The 18,304-nt window shown below is 59.4% G+C and overlaps 3 protein-coding genes across 9 annotated transcripts in view; 2 read left to right on the top strand and 1 right to left on the bottom strand.

The window, feature by feature from the left end:
* The first annotated feature begins 44 nt into the window (after nucleotides 1-44).
* Nucleotides 45-3,127, top strand: GPHA2 (glycoprotein hormone subunit alpha 2). Of its 3 annotated transcripts, none has more exons than XM_020968041.2 (4): nucleotides 45-1,775; nucleotides 2,109-2,216; nucleotides 2,375-2,559; nucleotides 2,653-3,127. In XM_020968041.2, exons 2-4 carry the CDS (start codon nucleotides 2,120-2,122, stop codon nucleotides 2,752-2,754), a joined length of 384 nt encoding a protein of 127 aa, XP_020823700.1. In that variant the 5' UTR covers nucleotides 45-1,775; nucleotides 2,109-2,119; the 3' UTR covers nucleotides 2,755-3,127. The 3 variants fall into 3 exon arrangements, with proteins under 3 accessions (XP_020823700.1, XP_078004570.1, XP_020823699.1); XM_078148444.1 differs by having other exon boundaries at nucleotides 45-1,936; XM_020968040.2 differs by having other exon boundaries at nucleotides 45-2,216.
* On the bottom strand, nucleotides 3,124-12,516 carry PPP2R5B (protein phosphatase 2 regulatory subunit B'beta). 4 transcript variants are annotated; one of them, XM_078148425.1, is made up of 14 exons: nucleotides 12,042-12,516; nucleotides 11,316-11,851; nucleotides 10,250-10,446; nucleotides 9,815-9,916; nucleotides 9,617-9,709; nucleotides 9,300-9,430; nucleotides 8,959-9,036; nucleotides 8,452-8,560; nucleotides 7,916-7,969; nucleotides 7,772-7,822; nucleotides 7,127-7,246; nucleotides 6,225-6,352; nucleotides 4,033-4,134; nucleotides 3,124-3,899 (listed from the first exon to the last, which is right to left on the bottom strand). In XM_078148425.1, exons 2-14 carry the CDS (start codon nucleotides 11,512-11,514, stop codon nucleotides 3,761-3,763), a joined length of 1,503 nt encoding a protein of 500 aa, XP_078004551.1. In that variant the 5' UTR covers nucleotides 11,515-11,851; nucleotides 12,042-12,516; the 3' UTR covers nucleotides 3,124-3,760. The 4 variants fall into 4 exon arrangements, with proteins under 4 accessions (XP_078004551.1, XP_078004552.1, XP_078004550.1 ...); XM_078148426.1 differs by having other exon boundaries at nucleotides 11,316-11,519; XM_078148424.1 differs by having other exon boundaries at nucleotides 11,316-12,516.
* A 131-nt stretch (nucleotides 12,517-12,647) lies between these two features.
* Nucleotides 12,648-18,304, top strand: part of LOC110195320 (solute carrier family 22 member 6-like) — an 8,949-nt gene continuing 3,292 nt past the window's right edge. For both annotated transcript variants that reach the window (XM_020968013.2, XM_020968014.2), the window contains exons 1-6: nucleotides 12,648-14,587; nucleotides 16,534-16,637; nucleotides 16,992-17,146; nucleotides 17,508-17,676; nucleotides 17,788-17,911; nucleotides 18,020-18,135. In XM_020968013.2, the coding sequence (XP_020823672.1) occupies nucleotides 14,240-14,587; nucleotides 16,534-16,637; nucleotides 16,992-17,146; nucleotides 17,508-17,676; nucleotides 17,788-17,911; nucleotides 18,020-18,135 (1,016 nt within the window). In that variant the 5' untranslated portion in view covers nucleotides 12,648-14,239. The remainder of the gene's footprint in view (nucleotides 14,588-16,533; nucleotides 16,638-16,991; nucleotides 17,147-17,507; nucleotides 17,677-17,787; nucleotides 17,912-18,019; nucleotides 18,136-18,304) is intronic.

Below are 18,304 nucleotides of genomic sequence, written 5' to 3'. Positions count from 1 at the left end.
TCCAGCACTTAGGGTCCTAACAACAAATCATTTATGAAGAATTATCAATTAGTGGAGTGAAGGAAAGGAAGAAGGGGGGGATTCCTCCCTCCTTTTGGCACAAAGGGATTTACTGGGGAAAAGCCCCCCCCCCGGTCAGCTCCAGCTTGCTGGCAGAATTCAGGGCAGGCTCCCAAGTCCAAGCCTTCTTCCTAGGGGCTTTCAGAGCGGCTCTCTGCCCTGAGCCCAGCCTTGTAATTGTCGTATTTGGCCCAGACCTGTGATTTCGTCCGGGTGGGTAATGGAACTCCTGGCATGGGGAACTCCTTCCCCTGATGCCAACAGCAGCTCATCCACAGCAGCCGGTCTCAGAGCATGGTCTGGCACATTCAGAACTCAAGTGGCTTGCCTGGGATCACAGATACTATACATATCCAGAGGCAGACTTGAACCCAGTTCCTTCTGTCTCCACCCTCTGTGCCTTCCTGCCTCTTAGGAGCCCTGGCCTTCCTTTGGGAAACCCCTCCTGGCTGCGGGTCACCCAGCTTGTCCTCTGGGTCGGACCACCCAGCAGCCTTCCCCCTACAGTCTGCCCCCCAGTCAAGCCCAGGCACCCTGGGGCTCAAGCCTCACCTCTGCCCCTTCAATACCTGTGTCTGCTGGGCAAAGGCCCTTCCTTCTGTGGGCCTCAGCCTCCTCCTTGTAGACAGAGGGCCTGGGCATGAGTCCCACCTGATACCCGTGGGAACCCTAACTCACACATTTCCCCTTTCTGTGCCTCAGTCACCCGCCCTATAAATTGGAGAGATGAATGCTGGCCCGTTGGTGTGTGGGGGCTGTTGCCCAGAAGGGGCTTTAAAACCTTGGGTGGGTGGAGTAGGAGGCTTTGCCCCTTTCACTTTTCTGCAAGAGTTGGGGTTTCCCCTGCAGGCCTCTCTTTGGCTGGACTGTGGTACTGGGGGCTTGGTGCTCAAAGGGCACCAGGAGCCCCAGGGAACAGAGAGCTTTGAGCAGCTTGGGGCCCCGGGCTGGATAGGAAGCACTTTATGGGCCAGGTCTTCACTCCTCTTCCCACTGTGCCACCCTGCCGCTCCACGAGTGAATGACAGGCTTCATGTGGGCCACCCTGACCACGGGACGCTCCTCTTCAGCTCTCCCCTGTTCCCTCTGCACTTGGTCCCCTTGTCCTGGTCCGTCGGTGAGAGAGACAAGCAGGAACACTTCTGGCCCAGAGCAGGCAGAAAGGTCTTTCTTTCAATCACGCGTGTCCCTGATGATCACCCAGACACACAGGAGGTCAGGCTGGACGGCTCTGAGGTCGCTTCAGGCTCCAGATCTGAGATCCCATGATCTTCCCCCTCTAACTCAGAACTCTTAACACTGATGCCTCCCAGCTCCACACGGGGGATCTAAGTTTGGGCTTGCACTCAGCCAACTACCCCCACCTCTCCTCGGCCCACAGAGCTCCCCAGGATGCTTCCCACCTTGATCCATCTGCTTAGCAAGGAGGGGGCTCCGGAAACCCCACTGCCCCACAGACTGGACCCCAGGACATCCTCGTGGCCCCGGGGTGGGCCCCAGTGTAAGGGAGACAGGAGCCCCTCTCCGGTGGGAGTTCCCCAGAGGCCTCCAGGGGAAAAGGGGGTGGGGGTGGTGAAAGCTGATCTCTACTCGAGGGTGTGTCCCCAAAGCCAGGGAGGGATAAAAGCAAGAGAGCACAGCCCCATTCCAGAGACGGAGGGACGACGGGCAGAGTCATCAGCAGCCTCCACCTGGCGTTTGTGACACCAAAAGTGGTGAGAGCGGCCCTGGTGGGACAGAGCCGGGCCTGGGTCCTGGGGCACCGAGCAGGGGCCAGGAGGGCTGGGGCACAGCCGAGGGAAACCGTAGGCAGGCCTGGGGCACACACAGACCTCCAGCAAGCCAGCGCCTCCATCCAGAGAGAAGCCCAAGAGGGGTGAGCATGCACACACATACCCACGCACACACACACACACGCATACATGCACATACATGCGTGCAGAACACAAAACGCAGCGCACATTCACACATGCATGCGCACACATACCCACATATATACATGCATGCGTGCACACATACACACATACACCCTGCCCGCACTGTTTCAGAAACCCATGTCATGGCACTCCCCAAGACCTTGCTCTTTTCCCTGCTGCTCCTGCTGGCGACAGACACCGGGGCTCCGGAGGCCGGGGTCCCAGGCTGTTACCTGCACCGTGAGTAACTGGGGAGTGACTGGTCCTGGGCCACCTTGTCCTGGGGGAGAAGCCTCTGGGGGCAGGATGCATGGGAAGCTGGGCTGGGGGGGGGCTACAAACATGACAGCCCCAGGGTGGGGGGTCTCAGGCACAGAGCCCTTTGCCCGTCCTTTCAGCCATCAACGTGACTGTGCGGAGTGACCGCCAGGGCACCTGCCGGGGCTCCCACATAGCTCACGCCTGCGTGGGCTACTGTGAGTCCAGCGCCTTCCCTTCCCGGCACTCGGTGCGGGCAGCCAGCGGTTACCAGCACAACATCACCTCAGTTTCCCAGTGCTGTACCATCAGCCGCCTGCAGAAGGTCAGGAGCTGAGAGGTCGGGGCGGGAGCAGGGGGAGACCACGCAGAGACAGCCGGGGGCCTCTCTCCCTACATCTGGCCCCTACTTGTCCAGGTGAAGGTGGAGTTGCTGTGCCCCAGGAGCCGGCGGGAGCAGCTGGAGATCTTCACGGCCCGGGCCTGTCAGTGCGACATGTGCCGCCTGTCTCGCTACTGAGGGCTCCTTGAGCCTTCCTTCCTGGCGGGCCCACTCATCCCCCACCTGCCCCACCCCCGACCGTCCCCGGATGGAGGGACTCCGAACTGGGAGTCAGCACACGTGGGTGCCGGGTCCCTGGCTCTGCTGATGAATTCAGTGGGCGACTTGGGGAAGCTGATCCCCCTCCCTGGGTCCCTTTCCCACCAAGTCCCTCCCAGCTCTGACTGTCCACGTTCATCTCTGCCCTTCTCTGTCCTCTGGTCCCCCTAAGCTCTGTAACTGCACTCTCAGAGCTGACCTCAGCCCGTCACCGGCCTCTGGCCTGCCGGGGCCTCAAGCTTTGTGCTCTCTGACATGGGGGGGACCCCCAAATAAACTGACCAGCTCTGGAGTTTCTCTCTTTATTCAGTCCACCCCCATGAGTAGGAAGAGGGGAGCAGATCATGATTCATCCCCAGGACCTTGGGAGCCCCCTCTCCCCTGCCCCCCTCCCCATCCACTCCCTGCCCAATAAATAAAAAGGGGAAGAAGTTTTGCAGGGGGAGGGAGTGCCCCAAGACCGAGGCTGGGGGAAGGGCAATAAATATATCCTGGAGTCCATGGGGTGGGCAGGGAGCGAGGGAAGGCCCTCGCGCTGGCACGAGGTGTTCCCAGGGTCCTGGGCAGGGTTCCAGGGTCTTTTGGGATGAGGTGGGAGGGGAGAATAGGGCCCCTGAATCTACCGGAGCCCAGCTTGAGGGGGTGCCAAACCCCTTGCTGACAGCTCCTGGGGGCCCTTGGCCCATCAAGTCCATTTGGGATGGCTGGAGGACTCTGCCCGGCTAGATGCCCCAACTCCTCCCTCTCCCCCCAGGTCTGGCCAGGGTGGTCAGGTGGGGGGCCCTGCCTCACACTCTGGCGTGACCCCTGGGGGCAGGCTGGGGGTTAGGGAGCAGTGGGGCTAGGATGAATGGTTCAACTGCCTCTGTGTGTGTGTGTGTGTGTGTGTGTGTGTGTGTGTGTGTGTGTGAGGGGGGGGGTCCCTCTAGCTCTGCTCCCCTCCTGGGGCTGGCCTGGCCCCAAGCCGGTGGAGCAAAGCTTCATCTGCACCCTGCAGCCTCCGCAGCCGGAGCTCCTCCAGGCCTTTCCACAGCTCCTGTCGCTCCCGGGCCTTCTGCTGCTCCCTGGGCAGGCAGGACAGAGGGCACGGAGAGAGAGGGGGGAGGAGGGGTTAATGAGGCTGCAGGCTCTGGCTCAGTCCAGGTGAGGGCCCAGACAGGAGCCCCAGCCCCACCCCACCCCACCCCCACCACTCACTGCTGCTTCTCCAGTTTGTAGGAAGCCGTGAGTTCATCAAATAGCTTCCCGTTCATCTCCATGAAGGTTTTAAGCACGTTGTAGATCAGAGACACGATGGTCCTGGGGGTGGGAGACCAGGAGAAGAGATGAGGCTGGGGAGATGGGGGATGAAGGTCCAGGTCTGGGAGGAGAGGATGGGACATGCAGGAGATGGTGGAGCTTCCTGAGGGCATCTGGGGCCGACAGAACAGTCAGCAAGTATTGATGGAGAGTGGTCTATGTGCCGGGCACCAGGGAGGGGCCTCAGAAGTCAGCTTATCCCACCTCCACCATCCAGCATCCCTGACAAGTCCTGGCCTAGAGGCTGCCCCCAGCAAGATGGAACCCATCCCACCTCCACCTACTGATTAGCTCTCACACTCTCCCAGTCCTGCCTCTGGGACCGAGCGGGACAAGGCTGACCCCTCTTCTTCCCACCCTACCCTGCCTCCCAGTCTTCTCCAAGTGAAAAATCCTCACCCTCCCTCCACTCCAGAACTGAACTTGCAAGCCCCTCAGACTGGGTCTGACATGGGTGTGGGACAAGAGGACAGTCGCCCCCTTAGTCCTGGACTCTCTTAGCAGGAAGGATCTATTTATCTAGGAACAGACCCAAATCTAGAACCACAGAGTTTCAGAGTGGAGAAGGACCTTACACGACCTAAGCTTTCATCTGGTTCATGTCTCCTCATCTTATAGATAAGGAAAATGAGCCCAAGACAGGTTAAGTGAGGTACCCAAAGTCACACAGGTACTAAGTGGCACTGCCAGTCCTACACTTGGGTTCAAAAATTAGCTTCCTGAGGCATGGGAGGCAATGTTAAATGTCAGCCTATCTGAAAAAGATCTGGGGGTCTTAACGGAATATAAGCTCCATATGAGTATGATGGGCATCCAAGAAAGCTGATGTGATCCTGGGTTGCATTAGGAGAGTCATAGCTCCGAGGCCTATGGGGGCAGTAGGCCTGCTGGGCCCTGCCCTGGGTGACCCCAACTGGAGCACTGTGTACGGGGGGGAAGCTGCAGAAGGTCCAGTGGAGGGCGACCAGGTGGGTGAAAGGCCTCACATTTGTGCCACAGACGGAAGTGGTTAAAGAAATGGGGCAAGGTGAGCCTGGAGAAGCCTCAATGGGCACTGGGGAGCTGAGTTCAAATGTCTGATGAAAGATTAGTCTGGGCTGTCCCGAGTGGAATGGGCTGCCTGGACAGGAGGTGAGCTCCCTGTCTCTGGAAGTCTCCAAGCAGGGGCCACAGGACCATTTCTCAAACATATCAGAATGAGGATTCCTTTCATGAGGAGGCTGGACTAGACTTCTGGGATTCTTTCAGAGATGGTGCTGGAAGGTCGGGGAAGGACTTTAGAACACAAAACAACCTCAGGGCTGGGAGGGGCCTCAGAACAGGGGATGTCAGGGCTGGGAGGGGCCTCAGAACAGGGGATGTCAGAGCCCAGGGGGGCCTTAGAACAGAGGATGTCAGGGCTGGGAGGGGCCTTAGAACAGAGGATGTCAGGGCTGGGAGGGGTCTCAGAACAACAATGTCAGGGCTGGGAGGGCCTTAGAACAGGGGATGTCAGAGCCCAGGGGGGCCTTAGGACACACACCATCACACCCACCATCAGCTGTCACACTGCTGTTCTAAGGGGCCGGTCTAATCATGTCTCAAACACCACCCCTTTCCCCCATTCAAGAAACCCCAGGGCCTCTCTGCAGTCTCCAGGATCAAGTGGCTTGGAAAGCCCTTCCTCCCCTGGCCTCCCCACCCTCCACCTCCAAAGTCCATCCTCCTGGCTATTGCCCGAGCCGTTTTACTGGGAGTTGCCCTCCTCATCCCCCCTGGCCTGCCTGGCTGCAATCCCACCTTCCTCCAGAAGCCTCCCGATCGCCCCAAGGCTGGAGCTTTCCCCTGGCCACCTGTCTACACTCAGTGGGTGCAGCTGTCAGTGCAGTGGCTGCTGGCAGGGGGCGAGGGGCCGGCTTTGCCTTTCTCCGGGCATCTGTCCCTAGGGTGTAGGCCAGTGCCTGGCACACAGTGGGTATTCGCTCAGTAAGTGTCTTTTGACTTAGAACAGCAAAGGCCAGAGTGGGGGAGGCCCCTGGAGCCCACATCAGTTACAGGGCTGGCTTAGGACGGTCAGGCCCGCGCCCCTCCTCCTCCCACGGGGCACTCACGGGTTCCAATGCTCTTTGGAGACGCGGTAGAGGGTCCCATACACGGTGGGCAGCACGGTGTGACAATTGTCCTCAATGAGGCTGAGGATGTACTCATTGTTCCAGAAATACAGAGCCCGCTCTGAAACCTGCAGGAACCGGACAGCGGGTGAGCCCCAGGGGCCCAAACGCAGCCTGGGGCCCCAACCCCGATTCCCTCCTGGTCTCAGGGCCTGGCACGGTTGGCTCTCTCTGCTGGCCATCATGGTCACCCCTGGCAGGGCTGAGCCATCCCCAGGTTCTAGACTGGGACCAGAAGGGCTCTCGTCTTATGCGGGGGGAAACTGAGGCCTTCGGGGGCAAGGGACTTGCCCACAGTCACCACAGCAGCCTCCACAGCCAAAGCCGGCCCTCTCCCTACCGTACCAAGATGTCGTTGTCAGAGCTGGAAGGGATCTCAGACCTCATTAGTCCAGCTCTCCGATTTTACAGATGTGAAGACTGAGGCCCAGAGATGGCCAGGGGAGCCGGGGCCTCCTGTCTCCTGGATCAGGGGGCCCAGGGCTGAGGGGAAACTACATGGGGTGATGCGCTTAGAAATTTAGAGGTCAGCTGGTCCAACTCCCACATTTTACTGGTGGGGAAACTGAGGCCCAGAGATGTCAGGTGACTTTGTCCAAGATCACACAGGTGGTGCCTCCTCTTGGGCACCTTCTTTCTGGGCCTCAGTTTCCCCACCTGTAAAACAAGGGAGCTTGACTCAGTGACCTCTAAGGCCCCGCCCTGTGCTAAATCCTAGGACCTTAAGACATACACAGATTCCCCCCATGTGAAACGTGGAGGCTGAGCCGCATCATCTCTGAGGGCCTGTCCAGGCCCACGTGTCAGTCTGTCTGTCTGTCTGCCCTGCTTCCCCTCTGTACCTGGAAGTGGGGGCTGGAGACACATCGAGCCACCTGTTTGAAGAGAGGTTCTTGAATCTTGACAAACTGGGAGGGCTCGATGACATCCAGAATCTCCTCCATCTCCCCCAGGAACATCACCTGACAGGTGGGGGGCATCAGTCACTCCCTCGCCAGAGACACCACAGCCCCCTGCACAGCCCCCCAGCCCCTCCAGCAGCCCCCCTGCACAGCCCCCCAGCCCCTCCAGCGGCCCCCCTGCACAGCCCCCCAGCCCCTCCAGCGGCCCCCCTCCCCAGCCCCCCAGCCCCTTCAGCGGCCCCCCTCCCCTCCCCAGCCCCTCCAGCGGCCCCCCTCCCCTCCCCAGCCCCCCTCCCCTCCCCATTCCCTCCAGCACCCCCTCACATAGCACCCCCTCCCCAGCCCCTCCAGTGGCCCCCCTCCCCTCCCCATTCCCTCCAGTACCCCCACACACAGCCGCCCTCCCAGCCCCTCCAGCGGCCCCCCTCCCCTACCCGTTCCCTCCAGCAGCCCCTCCAGTGGCCCCCCCGCAGAGCCCCCCAGCCCCCCCTCCACAGCCCCTTCCCCCACAGACTGCCTCCCCATTCCCTCCAGCACCCCCCCCACAGCCCCCCCTCCCCAGCCCCTCCAGCGGCCTCCCCGTACCTCCTTCTGGGTGCAGGTTTTAGGCCAGTATTTGAGCAACCCCCGGATCACCTGGGGGACAGAGGGAAGTCAGAAGGAGGGAGCAAAGGCCCTGCTGGCCCGCCCCCTCAGAGGATGGGCCACTCTGGCACCCTGGTCACTCACATGCTCTGTCAGGGTGGCATCCTTTTCCAGGAACTGTACTACGCAATACGCCAGCTGCAGAGGGTGGGAGACAGACAGACAGACAGACAGGCAGGACAAAAAGAACAAGCCAGGTGAACCAGCAGCCCCCGACAGAGGCAGGGTGCGAGGGGGCACCACCATGCCAAAAGGGGAGGGATTATGTAGAGCTGGAAGGGACCTCAGAGGGCATCGATGCTTCCCCCCCCCCCGCTTTTAACAGACAAGAAAACTGAGGCCCAGAAAGGCAACACGACTGGTCCAACGTCCTAGCCAGGAAACAGCAAGGCCAGTGTTAACCCCTTTGCTCTGCCCCACGATGTTCCCTTAAAATTTCAAACAGGGAAATCCCTCTCTTGGGTTAGCCTTGGGGTAGGCCCACTGTCCTCTGAACATCACTTGTGATGCGAAGAGGCTTGGCTGGGGGGGTCTTGGAGGCCCTTTGAGGCCTTGAGTCCTCTGGTTCTGTGTGAGGACTGGACCTTGGGCCAGGAACTGGTGGGGAGGGGGAGGCTCACCTGGGCATGGAAGTTGGAGAGAGACTTGACTGAATGCAGGGGAATTAGCACGCGCACCAGGAACTGTTTGTGCTCAGTCTTCAGGGGCAAAGCAAACCCATTGATGATGCTGTGGAGGAGGGAGGAGGGAAGAGGGAGGAGAGGGAAAGAAGAGAAGAGGGAGGAGAGGGGAAGAGAGGAAGGGAGAAGAGAAAGGGGGGAGAAAGGGGAAAGAAAGGAGGAGGGGAGAGAGTAGAGAGAAGAGGAGGACAGAGGAGGGAAGGTAGCAAGAGTAGGGGGGAGGAGAAGGGACAGGAGGAGGCAGAAGGAAGGGGGGAGGAGGAGGGAAGGGGGAAGAGGAAGGAAGAGGCGAGAAGGAGGGGAAGAGGGAGGAGGGGAAGGAAGAGGAGGAGTGAGGATCCCAGCGGCTCGAGCCCCAGCCCTGCCCCTAGATGCTGGACAGCTCCCTGGGGGAGGCAGCTGCCCCGGGGCCCACACTGCACTGGCTGGTTTGCAGGTCTGGCTCACCTCCCCAGGATCTCCAGCAGCTCAGCCACACCATTGAAATGCTCTAGCTCATAGATGAACCTGGGGTCAGGGGAAGGACTGTAAGGGGGGGGGGCTTTTGAGCCCCGCCAACCTGCCAGAGCCCCGGCCCTTCCCAGTCCCACAGGAGCTCTGTACCATTTGGGGGTCTGGCCCCACCCCTCCCAGAACCCTGCCCCGATGTGCCTCCCAGCTGGGGTCCTCACCTCACCCCCTACGAATCACCCTTTGCACGGTTCCCCACCCTCAGCCAGCCCTGCCCCCTACTGCACCCCCTCCTCTTTGCATCCCACAGCCAGGGTCCGGGTGGCTTTCAGACTCACCGAAGAAAGATATGGTTACATTGCTTCCGAATGTAAGCACGAAGGCCCAGGAACTTGCCATAGACCCGGTGCAGAATGGTTTTGAGGTACTCGCGCTCCCGGGGGTCCTCGCTGTCAAACAGCTCCAGGAGCTGTGGGGCCCAAGGTCAGGGCCAGGGCTGGCAGAGGGGAGGCCCCAGGCAGCCTCAAGGCCCGCTCCTTCCCTCCCTCCCTTGGCCGAGGGCCCCTCCATCTGGATCCCCAGGCACTGGACCCAGGCCCTCCCCTCCCCACCAGGGCCTCAGTGCATCAGGCCCCTGGGCTCCAGCCTCACCCACCATCAACACAAACTTCTGATCCACATATCTCTTGGCCACTGAGGGTTGGAAGTCTGGACTTTCCAAGAAACGTAGAAAAAATTCATAGACCAGCTGGGGAGGGGAGGAGATGGAGGACTTGAACCCAGCACCCCAGGCCCAAGTTCTCCTGCCAGGCCAGAGCATTTGGACCTCTTTCCTCTGCCCCAGCCCAGGTACCTGCAGGTGTGGCCAGGAAGGTTCTAGGTTGGGTTCATCCTCTTCAGGGTCAAACTCAGGATTCTCACTGGGTGGCAGCGTCCGGAAGATATTCACCGAGATCTAAGAGGAAGGGTCAGGGTGCTCAGGAAAGGCCCCCTTGCACAGCTGGCCTTCACTGCTGCTAGCTAGGGGCCAGTGGAGTGCTGGGCTTGGAGTCTAGAAGACCTAGGATCAGAACCTGCTTCGGACACTTCCTGGCTGTGTGACCTTGGACAAGTCTCTGAACCTAAATCCCTGGGCTCAGTTTCCTCATCTGTCAAATGCAGGGACCGGACTCAGTGGCTTCTAAGGTCTCTTTCAGCTCTAAATCTATGGTCTGGTGGCCCACCAAGGGCAAGTGGTCTGACCCAAATGCTGCCTTGGGAGGGAGCTGGGGGCCTCAGGCCTACTCACCATGCGGATGATATCGGGGTACACCGGCTCAATGAGGACACCCCGGGTGCCTCCCACACACTCCACCAGTTCGTTGAGGGCCGCTCGCTTCACCTCCTTCCCCTTCAAGTCGGCCACACAGTCCAGGAAATCGAAGAGGACCCCACACTGGGCCAGCTTCCGGCTCAGCAGATCATGGAGCTCGGAGGCTGGTACATCTGAGGAGGGAAGCCAGGGCCAGCCTGAGTCCTGGGGGTCGGGCTCCAGCAGCACGCATGGCCAGGGCAGCAGACAGGAGACAGGCAGATGGCCCCAAATCCTCGGCCCTGCTGTCTCCTTCCCAGGCCAGTCTTCTAAGGCCTTACCTGCCCCTGCCCCAGCCCCAGCCCTAGCCCCAGCCCTAGCCCCAGCCGATCCACCTGCGTCCCTGCTTGACTCCTTGGCTCTCCTAGGGCCCTGCCAAGATGCCAAGCTCTCTGCTTCTGCCTCTCCCTCTAATTTTCCCTTCTCTGGAGTTGAGCAGGAAGGGAATGGGTTTTTAAAGTAAAAAGCTGATCCCCAGAATCCTCAGCTTTCTGGGGGCAGCTGCTACAGTTACTAGCTCTCTCCTCTTCAGCCCATTCAGATATGAGGCCAGGAGCCACACCAGGTAAACAGTCTCAGCTGTCTCCCAGGAGGCTGGGCTGGAAAGGTAGGAATGTGCCTTAGGGATCCCAGTTAGGCACACACATACACACACACACACACACATCTCAGGAGCCCAGGGACTGGCTGAGAACTCCGCAGGACTCATTCTGCCCCGAGCATCAGCAGAACCAGCTGAAGGCTGGGCACAGGGCTCCCAAAGGGATCCCCAAGCTGGACTGAGGCACCCTACTCCAAGCTGGGATGCCCTACTGGGTAACGCCAGAGGCAGGACCAGCTCCCCACCTCCAACGATGACAGGCAGAACAGAACATGCGTCAGCAAAGGGGGTCAGAGGAGCGGAAAGAACAGGGCAGAGCCCTAGAGGACAGGCAGCAAAAAGGCAGAGCAAACCTGGCATCTGATCCTGGGGCATTCCTCCCAGGTCCCAGGGCCCACTCACCCTTGAGCAGTGGCAGGGGTGTGAGTTCCTGTTGGTTACTCTGGTATCGGAACTGGGAAGAGCTGTGGGAGCGCCTGGGCCGGGCCCGCCGGAGGGACCGCCGAGAGAAGCCATCTACTTTGTCCGGTGGGGGGACTGGAGATAGCCCCGGGGAGGAAGGGCTGGTTGGGGTGCTCGCTGGGGGCAGCTTGGTGTCCATGGTGACTAAGGGGGGCAGCAGCGTCAGGGGGCAAAGGGGGGAAGAAGTCAAAGCCCCCCCCACCAGATACCCACTCTGCCAAGAGGATGCTGGGTAAAGTCCTGGCTAGCAGGGAGCCCCTGGCTGACCCATCCTGGCCAGGATATGTTCCTGGTGAGGAGGGGCTCTGGTACAAGTATTACTCCCTTTGCCACCCCCCAAGGGTCCCACCAAGTAACCAGTCAGTCCCTGGGGGGCAGCTAGAAGAGGGGGGTCCTCAGGTGTCAGGCCCTTGGGGGAGGGGCGGGAGAAGCTGGTTATGGAGTTCTTATTGTGGGGAAGTCGAGGTAGAATGATCCTGGATGTAGAAATTGAGGCAGTGGAAAGATAGATGGGGGAAGGGGGGAGGACGGGAGCCAGAGTAGGGGAGAAAGAGAGAGAAAGACGAGGGAGGGAACTGGTTAATCTTCCTCTGAGGTCGGAGTGTGGGTAAGGAGGAAGACTCCCATATTCTCTCCCCAAAGCTGGAGGCAGGGCCACTCACTCACCTCCCAGGCACCCAGGTGTGGGGGGCCCCCTGAGGCTGGGTGGGACCCTCAGCTAGAGCCCCCCTCAGGGCCGGGGGTGCACGGCAAGGGTCCGGCCCCGCTTCGGCCTGGGGTAGAGAGCGGAGAGGCAGCACCCCTGGGTGTTCGCCCCAGCTGAGGAAGCCCGAGGCCAGGGGGTCCCCTGCAGGCGCTGGGGCATTCCCCACTGCACGCACCCCCCCCCTCCCGGGGCTGGGGCCAGGGCCGGGGCCAGGGCTGGGGCTGAGCCCGGGCTCGGGGTGCGTGCGGGGAGCTCCGAGCGCCTGGGTCCTGGGGAGCAATCGCAGGGAGGTAAAGGAAGGAGAGCCCTGCCGGAGCTGCTGCCGGTCCCCCCTTCCCCGTGTGGCCCCTGCGACTGAGGGGGGCCCCGCTCCCGGCTCTGGGGGGCGCTGGCGGGCGGCGGGAAGGGGGCCGGGAGCTCCGTGCGCTCCGCCTGCCTGCACCGGCCGCCCCAGCTGCTCAGAATGACATCAAGTCACCTCCCCCCCGCCCGCCCTGCGCCTCCCCGCGGGGGAGGGGGAGAGGAAAAGGGAGCTGCGTCATCGCGGCCCGGGCGGCCCGGGAAATGTAGTCCTGCTCCGCTTAAAGGCGCCGGGAATCCCCGCTCCGCAGCAAGCACCTGCCGGCGCTTGGAGATCGTCTGGTCCAACTCCATCATTTGACGGATGGGGAGACGAGAGACGCAGGGCATACGGAATACTGACTTTGGAGTGAGGGGGCTTGAAATCAAATCCTTGCTCTACCTGCCTCCCCGGTGAGGCAAGCTCCTCCCCTTGTCTGGGACTCAGTTTCCTCATTTGTAAAAAGCGTTGAACTGTGCGTCTCTGTTGAGGTCTCTATGGCCTTTGGGATCCTGGCGGGTCATGTGTCCTTCCCCTTGCCAGGTTTCCCCGTCTGGAAAAGGAGGAGGTGGTCCAGAAAGTCCCTAAAGCCCCTTCTTCCAGCTCTAAATCCGATTACCAAGCAACTAGCAAGGCCCTGGAGGCCAGGCAGGGCTGGGAGGAGAAGGGAACAGAAGGCTGTGTCCTGGGGAGGATGAATGAGCGGAGTGCCCAGCTAGGGAGCCTGAGCTGTCCTTCAAGGACCTGCCGCATGCTCAAAGCGCACCCCAATGCCTTCATTTTACAGATGAGGAAACTGAGGCCCAGAGAGAGTTCTCTCCTGTCTCCAGATCTGTCCCCGATTCCCGTCTGATTTCATAGCGCTTATGTTCTAATGCATCTCCTCAGATGCGCCCATCCAGGTGTGTCTCATGCTGGACAGTAAACTTCTTGAGGGGCTCCTCCTTGAAGCCAGCATCTTGGGTACCTTTCTCTCTGTACCCAGTACAGCGCCCTATTAAAAACATATTCGTTGACTGAACGATGGGTTTGGGAGACTTCCCTGGACCTAGAGCCCACAGCCTCCGATTCTGGGTAGCTGGGGAGGCCTATTCAGCCTCATCAGAACTTCAGTCCCTTAGAAGGCAGCAGCAGAAGCGTTAACCTGAGCTGGGCAAGCCAGGGGCCACTGGGAGATGTAGTTCTCCTGAGGCTGCCGGGAAATGAAGTCAGCCTTCGACCTGCAGTCCCCCTCCCTTCTGCACAGTCTTCGGTGACATCATAGTCTCAGGATTAAAGGGCCAGATTGGAATGGCAGGGTGGATGACTAACCCCGCCCAGGGCCGGACTCAGCTCCCCTCCCTGGGAGGAAATGAATTGATGGGGATCTCCACCTGGGGGCCAACAGAAAGGGAGAAAGAGGGGTGCTTATTACAAAAACAAACAAAACACTAGTAGAAGGGAAGGAGGCTGCTAGCTAGCCATGGGTTTCCCTCCTCAAGTACTGGCCTCCTTCCCAGCATCCCACCCCCAAAGGCCCTTTTCCTTCCTCTGCATCCAGAGTCCTCCAGCCTGTGCCCCCAGAGCCAAGCATCCCCCCATTCCCAAGCCCTTTCCCCTAGACTTCGTCACACCTTATATTCAGACTCTCCATCCTCTGTTTCTGGCCCCTCTCCTTCCATGCCCCACACCCCGAATACCAACATCTTGTGAGCTTTGCCCTGCTGACCTTTCAGCACATCATGCTCCAGCACCTCTCGGTTGAGTGAACTGGACATTGCTCCCCCTAAGTTGCAGTGTGGTCAGTTCCAAGGAGGGTGGCTTGTGGGCTGCAGGAGCATGGGCACAGGCAGGGGCCTGAGAGAGGAAGGGGAGCCAGGGAGGAAGGCAAAGGGTCTGGGGGGCCTGCTGGAGCGCGTGGGAGGATGGGGGTGCTTCCAGATGGTCCACGTGGCCATCGTGTGTGTGTCTTTTGCCTTTGTGAGCACCCACAGTTTTCTGCAGAACTTCACAGCCTCCATTCCCGACCACCACTGCAGGAGCCCTGGCAACCTCTGGCCAGTGGACGCCCAGGGGCGGCCGGAGAGGTGCCTTCGTTTCCGAGGCAATGCTACCAATGAGACGGAGACCTGTGTGGAGGGCTGGGTGTACAACCTCACCACCATTCAGAGCACCATCGTTACTGAGGTACCTACTGGGGCGATGATGATGATGATGGCAGCTAGCTTTTCTGTTTTCTCCACACGCGCTATCTCACTGGAACTCATGACAACCCTGGGGCAAGGGTGCTATTATTTTCCCCATTCTGCGGATGAGAAAGTTGAGGCTCAAAGGGGGAAGTGATTTTCCTATGGTCACGCAGCTAGAAAGTGTATGAGACAGGATTTGAACTCAGGTCTTCCTGTGTGTGTGAGGCCCTATGCCTAGGGCTTTGAAGGTCACAAAAAGGTCCTGTCCTCCTGGAGCTTACACCTAGTGAGAGTATGAGAAATGCTTGGGGAAACAACCTGATAAAGAAACAAGGTATTGTGGGAGTTTAAGGAGGAAGAAGTCCCTTCTGGCCTACAGGGTGGGTCAGTGCGGCAGCCTTCCCGGAGGAGGTAGACCTTGAAGGATGGTTAGGATTTCAGTGTGGAAAAAGATGAGAGCATTTCAGGCAAAGTGCCTGCTATGTGCCAGGCACTGTGCTAAACTGGTTATGGGAGGGAGTGGGAAGGACTGTGAGGGGGGGGTCATGGAGGCTTCCACGTCCTAAAGTGAGGGGCAGGGGAGCATTGTGAAATGTCAGGAATAATGGGTAGGGGTCAGACTATAGAGGGCCTTGAATGCCATGCAGAACCAGTCAATCATTCATGGAACCCTAGATCTAGAGTAGAAGGGGCCTCTGAGACAGACAAGTCTAACCCCATCATTTTACAGATGAGAAAACCAAGGCCCAGGGAGGTGAAATGATTGCCCAAGGTCACAAGGCAGTAACTGATCAACAAGCATTTATTAAGTTTCTACTGTATACCAGATACTGAGCTGTGTATACTGGGGCTGCAAAAAGGCAAAAATGCAGCACTTTTCCCTGTTAAGAAGCTGATCTTCAACCATGATGGAGTATATAGAGGACTGGACTTGAGGTCAGAAGGACCTGGGTTCAAATCCTGTCTAAGGCACTTATTCATTGTCTGACCCTCAGCAAGTCACTTCACTTTTGTGCCTCAGTTTCCTCATCTCCAACATGGTGATGGTAGTAGACTCAATGGCCTCTAGGGTCCCTTCCAGATACAAAGCTAAGATTGCACACGCACACACACACACACACGCACACACACACACACACACACACACACACACACACACACACGGCTTTAGGTGGAAGCTGTTTCTTGAGCAGTCGAAGAAAACAAGGGATTCTGATCAGTAAAGGTGACATGGGAGGTCATTCCAGGTACGGGGGATAGACAGTGCAAAAGCACAGAGGGGGGAGTATATTTGGTACGCAGGAAGTGCTTAATAAATGCAACTTCATCCATTCAACATGCATTAAGCACACTCGGTGTTGTGTGCACAGCCTTGGGCTGGCACTGAGAGACAGCGAAGACTAGTCAAAGTCACTGCCTTCCTGGAACTTCCAGTCTAGGGAGCTAAGATGCCAATGAAGAGATCTTTAACGAAAGACTATTACATGATAAGCCCCTGAGAGGGAGGGCAAACTTCCAGGGGAGGTCTGCTGGAGGAAGATCAGGGAAGTTGGCAGCAAGCCCCCCAAGACTTCGGAGCAGCAGGTGACAGATGCAGGGAGGAGGAGGAGGAGGAGGCCATGGTCTTCTGTGCCTCCTCCTTATCGCTATAGCAGGCCCCTCCAGGGCCTCGCCCTTTGGACTCCATTCTCTCCTCCCTCCTGACTCTTAGGCTGCTTTCCCAGGCATGTAACCAGTGCCTTACACTCCACCAGGAACCCTTTCACAGCCATGATCCCCACAATGGCCCTGGAAAGTACAGGGGGGAAACTGAGGCTCAGAGATGTGTTGTGAGCTCCCCAAGGTGCCTGGTGGCTGAGCCTGCCCAGCTCGGCTCTCCTCCCCACCGTTTCCCTCACCCCCAAATGACCTACACGGGCACAGATGCTCCCTCTCTCCCAACAGTGGGATCTGGTCTGCAGCCTGAAAAGCCTCCAAGGGCTGGCCCAGTCCGTTTACTTGGCAGGAGTGCTCCTGGGCGCCATTGTGTTTGGGGGGCTGGCTGATAGGTAAGCATCACAGCAGCCCTGGCTGGCTGGCATCCCTGGGGCCAAGGGTGGATTGGGAGTGGTCCCAGAGTGGACTGGACACTCCAGGGGCATGCCAACATTCATCATCCCCAGGACCAGGAAGAAAAGGCTGAAGAAGGCCTTCTCAGAGATGGGGATGGAGGGGTGAGGATTCCTGCTCAGGTAGCCGAGGCCCCTGCTAGAGCTGGCAGTCAAAGACGAACCCCCTTGGTCTGTGACTTGGATGTGCCTGACTCTAACTGGAATGGGGAGCTCTCCCTCTCTCCCCAGTCCCGGGCTCTGGTGGGGCTGCTCTAGCCCAGGCTGCCCTTGACCTGGCCCCTGCCCCCCCAGGCTGGGCCGCCGGGCCATATTCCTCTGGTGCCTCTTCCAGACGGCTGCTCTGAACACAGGGGCAGCCCTGGCTCCCTCCTTCTCCATCTACTGTGTCTGCCGCTGTCTGACCGGCTCTGGCATGTCCGGGCTGGTGCTCAATGGAATGGGACTCGGTGAGTGGGGAGAGGGGAAGTGCAGCTGGCCCAGAAGGCCTGATGGGTGTCCAGAGGCTCTAGCCCAGGCAGAGTCTCCAGGCAGAATGGGCGGACTGGCAGCAGGCTTTCTTTTTGCCACTCCCTGGAATGGAATAGCAGGTGACCCAAGGGGCTGCCAAGCACCCCCCACCTCTGACATTCTATGCTCCCTGATCATCCCCCCTTCCCTCCGCTTGCTGGGTGACTGTCCCCTTCACCCCAATGCCAAGAAACCAAAGTGCCCCTCTGCAGAGGTGGGCCTGCTGGGAGGAGGGGCTGGGGGGCGGTAGGCCTAGCAGGAAGGGTCAGCGCTGTGAGATGAGGCCTCCTCTCTCCGCAGTTCTGGAGTGGACGACACCCTCTCACCGAGCAGTGGTGTCTGGCTTCCTTTCCTTTGTGCTCAGCCTGGGGCAGCTGAATCTGGCCATTCTAGCCTTTGGCCTCCAGCACTGGAGGCATCTGCAGCTGGCCGCTGGGGCACCCTATGCCCTCTGCTTCCTCTGTAGTTGGTGAGCGCCCGGCGGGCCTGGGCTCAGCCACTTGCCATGGGGAGGGCTATGGGAATGCTGCTCCTCAGGAGCAGGCCTGGTCAGGCTGTGAGTTGACTTCTGACGCTGCAGGTGGCTCCCAGAATCTGTCCGGTGGCTGATGGTGAGGCGGCGCTTTTCTGGGGCCCTGCGGGCCTTGAAGCTGGTGTCATGGATCAATAGGGTTCCGGCAGCCAGGGCCCAGCTCTCCCTGGAGGTGAGGAGGTACAAGGGAAGGGGCTGGCTGCGCCCTCACCTAGCTCCAGGCTTTGCCCGCCACAGTCCCCTGGATCCAGGCCCCGAGAACCTTTTCTCTTCCTCATAGATGCTGGAATCAGAGTATTCCCAGGAAGAGCTAGGAGGAACTCCAGGGTCCTCTGTCCTGGACCTGTTTCGATCCCGGGAGATGCTGGCCATATTGGCTTGTATCATGGGCATTTGGTGAGTGAGGTGGGGAAGGAGACAGAGAGAAGCCAGGAAAGTTTGAGATGGGGGTGGGGGAACAGAAAGTGAATGAGAGACCCACGTGGCAAAGATGGAAGACCCTGGGCAGGGAGGGGAGGGCAGGCTCATCTCTCCTCTCCCCAGGATCTTAGTTCTAGAGACAGAA

Source organism: Phascolarctos cinereus, unplaced genomic scaffold (genome assembly GCF_003287225.1).
Source record: "Phascolarctos cinereus isolate Bilbo 61053 unplaced genomic scaffold, phaCin_HiC Scaffold_9;HRSCAF=440, whole genome shotgun sequence".
NCBI lineage: Eukaryota > Metazoa > Chordata > Mammalia > Diprotodontia > Phascolarctidae > Phascolarctos > Phascolarctos cinereus.
The sequence above is the reverse complement of the archived record's forward strand: the minus strand, read 5'-3'. Positions and strand labels throughout refer to the sequence as shown.

Coding starts and splice junctions, on each gene's coding strand:
- GPHA2 (XM_020968040.2), top strand. CDS start 1,943: ATGCACACACATACCCACGCACACACACACACACGCATACATGCACAT. Junction 2,217..2,374: donor CCCAGGCTGTTACCTGCACC/GTGAGTAACTGG, acceptor CCGTCCTTTCAG/CCATCAACGTGACTGTGCGG. Junction 2,560..2,652: donor CCATCAGCCGCCTGCAGAAG/GTCAGGAGCTGA, acceptor CTACTTGTCCAG/GTGAAGGTGGAGTTGCTGTG.
- PPP2R5B (XM_078148424.1), bottom strand. CDS start 11,514: ATGGACACCAAGCTGCCCCCAGCGAGCACCCCAACCAGCCCTTCCTCC. Junction 7,970..8,451: donor TCTCCAACTTCCATGCCCAG/GTGAGCCTCCCC, acceptor CACCCTCTGCAG/CTGGCGTATTGCGTAGTACA. Junction 3,900..4,032: donor TACAAACTGGAGAAGCAGCA/GTGAGTGGTGGG, acceptor CTGCCTGCCCAG/GGAGCAGCAGAAGGCCCGGG.